This window comes from Coregonus lavaretus (assembly GCF_964263955.1).
Source record: "Coregonus lavaretus genome assembly, contig: HAP1_SCAFFOLD_1366, whole genome shotgun sequence".
NCBI classification, from domain to species: Eukaryota; Metazoa; Chordata; class Actinopteri; order Salmoniformes; family Salmonidae; genus Coregonus; species Coregonus lavaretus.
The window spans coordinates 93,282-100,202 of NW_028160079.1; the positions used below are offsets into that span (position 1 = coordinate 93,282).

General features: G+C 38.4%; 1 protein-coding gene and 1 long non-coding RNA gene across 2 annotated transcripts; both read right to left on the reverse strand.

Moving 5' to 3' along the window:
- Nucleotides 1-899: 899 nt before the first annotated feature.
- LOC311122194 lies at nt 900-4,283 on the reverse strand. Its single transcript, XR_014612393.1, has 3 exons — nt 4,217-4,283; nt 1,187-1,261; nt 900-978 (listed from the first exon to the last, which is right to left on the reverse strand). It is a non-coding gene; the product is annotated as an uncharacterized lncRNA (long non-coding RNA).
- Nucleotides 4,284-4,756: 473 nt separating this feature from the next.
- Nucleotides 4,757-6,921, reverse strand: LOC311122195 (CMRF35-like molecule 5; the record flags this gene model as incomplete). Its single annotated transcript, XM_084196586.1, has 5 exons — nt 6,795-6,921; nt 6,306-6,611; nt 5,639-5,959; nt 5,294-5,333; nt 4,757-4,859 (listed from the first exon to the last, which is right to left on the reverse strand). The coding sequence occupies exons 1-5, from the start codon at nt 6,856-6,858 to the stop codon at nt 4,757-4,759; spliced, it is 834 nt and encodes a 277-aa protein (XP_084052712.1). The 5' UTR covers nt 6,859-6,921.

Here is a 6,921-nt window from a genome sequence, read left to right on the forward strand (position 1 = left end):
AAGAGAGAGACAAAAACAAATGGCCCAATTCAGTTAGCCACAAAGAATGTTAACTATATGTTCATGATTAACTCAATTTTATCTGATAATCCATTAAAAATACACATCAGGTGTGACAGATGTCCATTGTGCAATATAGACAGTATAGTACATTTTATTATCGCAGTACAGTATTTATTATACATAGTAGCTACTATACTATACTATCTATACTTTTGATCATGATTAGTTACAGGCATAGAACAATTAATTAGGTGACAGAAATAAGATGATGATGTAAAAAACAAGTGACAAGGGTAAAAGGTGGGTGACACATAACTACTATAACAGATAGTGTATGGGGTGACAAGAACACTAACACAGCAGAATGTCTTCAGTAGTTTATGGACACAAAAGGATAGAGGGGTCTTTCTGGCGTGGGTTAAGAGGTATGACAGAAGCATATTGGAGGCAGATAGATGTTGTGACACAGGAGAGGGGAGTGGGCTGTCCTTCCAGGATAAGGACTCCACCAAGGTCACTCAGTCAGTCACTGCTGTGCTGCTGCTGCCCTCTGCTGGAGAGAACGTGTAACATTCAGTCACAATCACTGTGGTGACATTTCCAATAGATAGTGATCTAGAATCAGCTTCCCCTCCCCCAATCCTAACCTTAACCTTTAGTGGGATAAAAAAAAAAAAATCTGACCCAAGATCAGCATCTAGGGGCAACTTCACCCTAAACCCAGGCACACTCCACACTGTAATGTTATGGATACACACTGAAAACAATGTGGTTAGCTGTTCACAACGTGATTAGACAGTTTTTCATGCAGCAAAACTAAAAAGACTAAGAAAGATTTGTGTGATTAAAGAGTGACGTTTACAACACATAGCAAAACATAGCAAAACATACCTTGGCCTTTACTTTTAGTTGGGCCTTGTGCTGGGGGATGACAGTGCTGTATGTGACATCATCATCATCTTCAGGAAATGGGGCCTGCTGGTAGAGAGAGACCCAGATAACAAAAACGTATTGTTGTATTGTTATAGTGTACATGTATCTATTGCTTGTTCCAAGAAAGAAAATGAAACTGTAAATACAATTGTTTTCTAAAACAGATGCAAATTTGCCAAGGCTATGACGTTTTATGAGTAACATCCATAATGTTGTCTAAGACCAACGATGCATGTAGCCATGTGTTGACCTTCTGTTCTGTCCTGAACTGATCAGGCATCACAGTGCTGTACATCACGTCATGGTGGCTCTCTGGCTTTGGACCCTGAGAAATGGACAGGACAGAAGGTAAACATATGGCGACATGCATAGGAATACAGAGTATAGGAACTTCAGATACTCAGCTCAACACTGCAGGGATTGAAAATCACAGTCTACTTGAATCACAGTCTACTTGAATCACAGTCTACTTGAACAGAGCAATACTCAATCATGAGGCATCAAAGCCAAAGGAACTGAATAATATTAAGAAATGCCATAGATGGAAGGAAAGTAGTGTTGAAACCTACCAAAAAACAATTAGGCAACAACAAATTCAATCCATTCTAAACAACTTCCTGGACAAAACGTTCCACTGTAATAGTGTAAACTTGACAGTAGAAAACCTAAACAGTATATTTGACCTCTCAGCATCCCTATCAAATCTAAAAATCTCTAACAGAAAACCAAAGAAAAGTAACAACAGTGGTAAATGGTTTGATGAAGAATGTAAAAACATAAGAAAGAAATTGAGAAACCTATCCAACCAAAAACATAGAGACCCAGAAAACCTGAGCCTACGCCTTCACTATGGTGAATCACTAAAACAATACAGAAATACACTACGGAAAAATAAGGAACAGCATGTCAGAAATCAGCTCAATGTAATTGAATAATTCATAGACTCTAACAACTTCTGGGAAAATTGGAAAACACTAAACAAACAACAACACGAAGAGCTATCTATCCAAAATGGAGATGTATGGGTAAACCACTTCTCCAATCTTTTTGGCCCTATAACAGAGAACAAACAGCAAAAAATATATACATGATCAAATGCAAATCTTAGAATCAACTATTAAAGAATACCAGAACCCACTGGATTCTCCAATTACATTGAATGAACTACAGGACAAAATACAAAACCCTCCAACCCAAAAAGGCATGTGGTGTTGATGGTATCCTCAATGAAATGATAAAATATACAGACACACACATTTCAATTAGCTATACTTAAACTCTTTAACATCATCCATAGTTCTGGCATCTTCCCCAATATTTGGAACCAAGGACTGATCACCCCAATCCACAAAAGTGGAGACAAATTTGACCCCAATAACTACCGTGGGATATGCGTCAACAGCAACCTTGGGAAAATCCTCTGCATTATCATTAACAGCAGACTAGTTCATTTCCTCAGTGAAAACAATGTACTGAAAAAATGTCAAATTGGCTTTTTACCAAATTACCATACGACAGACCACGTATTCACCTTGCACACCCTAATTGACAAACAAACAAACCAAAACAAAGGCAAAGTCTTCTCATGCTTTGTTGATTTCAAAAAAGCTTTTGACTCAATTTGGCATGAGGGTCTGCCATACAAATTGATGGAAAGTGGGGTTGGGGAAAAACATACGACATTATGAAATCCATGTACACAAACAACAAGTGCTCGGTTAAAATTGGCAAAAAACACACACATTTCTTTCCACAGGGCCGTGGGCTGAGACAGGGATGCAGTTTAAGCCCCACCCTCTTCAACATATATATCAACGAATAGGCGAGGGCACTAGAACAGTCTGCAGCACCCGGCCTCACCCTACTAGAATCTGAAGTCAAATGTCTACTGTTTGCTGATGATCTGTTGCTTCTGTCACCAACCAAGGAGGGCCTACAGCAGCACCTAGATCTTCTGCACAGATTTTGTCAGACCTGGGCCCTGACAGTAAATCTCAGTAAGACAAAAATAATGGTGTTCCAAAAAAGGTCCAGGTGCTAGGACCACAAATACAAATTCCATCTAGACACCGTTGCCCTAGAGCACACAAAAAACTATACATACCTTGGCCTAAACATCAGCGCCACAGGAAACTTCCACATAGCTGTGAACGATCTGAGAGACAAGGCAAGAAGGGCCTTCTATGCCTTTAAAAGGAACATAGAATTCGACATACCAATTAGGATCTGGCTAAAAATACTTGAATCAGTTATAGAACCCATTGCCCTTTATGGTTGTGAGGTCTGGGGTCCGCTCACCAACCAAGAATTCACAAAATGGGACAAACACCAAATTGAGACTCTGCATGCAGAATTCTGCAAAAACATCCTCTGTGTACAACGTAAAACACCAAATAATGCATACAGAGCAGAATTAGGCCAATACCCGCTAATTATCAAAATCCAGAAAAGAGCCGTTAAATTCTATAACCACTTAAAAGGAAGCGATTCCCAAAACTTCCTTAACAAAGCCATCACCTACAGAGAGATGAACTTGGAGAAGAGTCCCCTAAGTAAGCTGGCCCTGGGGCTCTGTTCACAAACACAAACAGACCCCACAGAGCCCCAGGACAACAACAACAACAACAACAACAACACAATTAGACCCAACCAAATCATGAGAAAACAAAAAGAGAATTACTTGACACATTGGAAAGAACAAACAAAAAAACAGAGCAAACTAGAATGCTATTTGGCCCTAAACAGAGAGTACACAGTGGCAGAATACCTGACCACTGTGACTGACCCAAACCATTGTAAATACAACCCATATTTATGTTTATTTATTTTCCCATTTGTACTTTAACTATTTGCACATTGTTACAACACTGTATATATACATAATATGACATTTGAAATGTCTTTATTCTTTTGAAACTTCTGAGTGTAATGTTTACTGTTAATATTTATTGTTTATTTCACTTTGATTACTATCTACTTCACTTGCTTTGGCCATATTAACATACGTTTCCCATGCCAATAAAGCCCTTAAATTGAAAAATGGAATTGAATTGAATTGAGAGAGAGAGAGAGAGAGGGAGAGAGAGAGAGAGAGAGAGAGAGAGAGAGAGAGAGAGAGAGAGAGAGAGAGAGAGAGAGAGAGAGAGAGAGAACCCAAGCTCACATTGCAGAAATGGAGGAGAGAGAAAGAGAGAGAGAATCTTAGCTCCATGCAGAGATGGAGTGATTGGTACTAGTCCAAGATCTCCACAGACCAAAACCAGGTTTATTCAGTTTGTACCTGCTGTGCTGTTTCTCTGGTTTGGCTCACTGTGCTGTATGAAATGTCCTGCTCAGGGTCAGCAGACTGCAAATAAAAAAATAGCAAAGAGATACAGGACTTGTCTTTTAAACATCATTTTTCAACGTCTTGAGTGTTATAAGACCTTGGGTTCAGAATATGGGACCTTTTATGTCAACTCATTGATAACCAACTGAAGAGTTAACACTAGAGTCAAATGGTAGATGATCCCAAATCATGAACAGAAAAGCAGATGGTTGAAAATAATAGAATATAATAAATTAAGTGTATCCTACCACTAAGTTGTTAGTTGTCTGGTCCTTGGCCTTATTGTCCTATGGAATAAAGAGGGAGATGCCAATTACTTCTGAGTTTGTTATAGTACAATAATACCTCTGAATAGATTTCTTATAGACAATTCCTCCAAATACTTTTTGCCATTCAAGATCAATAACAGTTAAGCAATATACTGTTGTTCACAATGTCAACACATTTGGTATTTTTCTTAACTATTCTCGTTTTTATATTCACATAAAATGACTACTTACTATGCTTTGTACACATCTTCCATGTGACTAGGATACCAGCTGTCACCACCACCAACATGCCCCAAGGAATCAGTAGGACTTTCACATCTATGGACCTGATGGATTACATAGAAGAACTTGAATCAAAAACACAATTAAAATAGATCATTATAAATTGATCATTTGTGAAAAAGTAATAACTTGTTGTTTACACTGTTGTGATAAATGGAACAATTATTTAGCTATTCACATGTGTGGAAGTTTACATTATTATTATTGAGATTATTACTATACAAATAACGTTGTTTTTTTAAAGTGTGCAACTTGTCCTTGCAAATGAGTGAGAATAACACAAAAATTGCTGCTACTTCTCCAAAGAAATGTTCCAACCAAGAGGAAGTGCTAACAGTCTCTATATGCATTTAGGAAGGGAGTTTGGTTAGCTTTAACTGTTGTAGTGTATGATGGAATTGTAATGTTTCTTTGTGTTCATATTATCAAACAATTGCCATAATATGTGGGATAATACAGCTGAATGAGTGATAATAACCTCTGGTGGACTTCCTCCATGTTCCCCTCAGCTTGGTTTGCTGTGAGGTAAAACAACAATGCCATTAATGAAATTACTGGTATACCAGATAGTCAGGTTGTATAGCAACATCACATTCATAGTCAATATTCCAATTTGTTTCAGACGATGAAACAAAGTGAATCTGCTGTCAAGGATTATGAAAACAGTAGCAGATTTTCACTGAATATCATCTATGTCAAGAAGTAAATCATGGAATAAATACATATTTTCATTGTGATACTAATGTAAGAAAATTACATCATTTTGATGTGAAGTAACTATGGATATTAAACTATTTTTGTGACCCAAACAGAAAGTACTTACTGATAGCAATGATGTTTTGTGTTGCAGTTTGATGACTGACAGTGATGTGAACAGGCATCTCTAGTTCTCCCACTTCACACCAATACCAGTCAGTGTTCTCCATCTTCAGTCCACTCATAGTCACTGTTAAGACTGTTCTGTTGTTGGCCAGACTGATATCCTTTAATGTCACTGTTCCATGTAAAGTCCCAGAATACCCACTCACACAATCACCACCCATCCTGCACCACTTTATATCTCCAGAGTTACTATAGTAACAACGGACAGTGACACTCCCTCCTGCAGTCACTTCCTGTTGGTCCACATAGAGTTCTGGAGTACCTGAACACAGAGGTACAGACACCAAAGAAAGAACTCAGCAGCAGAACTTTATTTCTAGTAAGTATTTTATTATTAATATTATTTAAAAAAATGTTTTAAAACCGACCACTGCAGAGTTTAAACAAAGTTTACACCACAATCTACATATATAGAACATAAAGCATTCTTCAGGTCAACTTGAACAATAATGGTGATACCAGTTACCAGACAAGGAACCAGTTACCAGGAAATGAAATGAGAACACCAGTCATTTAGTTTGTGGAAGCAGGCTATATCTGATTGTCTCATCATTACTGAGAACTACCTATTCTACTTTACTGAATTGTAAGAGTTGCAGGGATCTTACCTGGAGTGACAGACAGGTAGAACCGTTGTATCCCGATATCTGGTCCTCCATTGATCTCCACAACACACCTGTAAGTCTTAGAGTCCTCTGGCTCCAGATCAGTCATGGTCACAGTGAAGACTCTCTGGTTGATGTCATCAGAGATTGAGGCATTACCACTGCTCTTAGGATGGTCACTGCGTACTAGAGAGGAGCAACGACTCCAATCATACCCTTTACACCAGTATTTCACATGATTTATGTAATACTGATCATAGTGACATGGGATGGTGATGGAGCCTCCGGCCTGCACAGACACACGCCTCACTGTGAACACATCAACACAAAACACATTTAGGTTGGAATTCAACAGAATCTGCACTGCAGAAGAAAAAAAACCTTGCTTATACACTATAAAACAGCTTGTTAATGATTGAGATTTATTACACCGTGTTTACAGTGAATTGACCCACTGGACTTCAGCCCTTTATAGAAACATGTTACACATACCTGCTGATACTCTGTAGAGGATGAGGAAGAGGAGGAGGAGGAGGAGGGAGAGATGAAGAGCCATGTGAAGGTTTCAGTCTGCCTGGTATATTATATGATACCTGAGCACAAGTGTGTGTCAAGGACG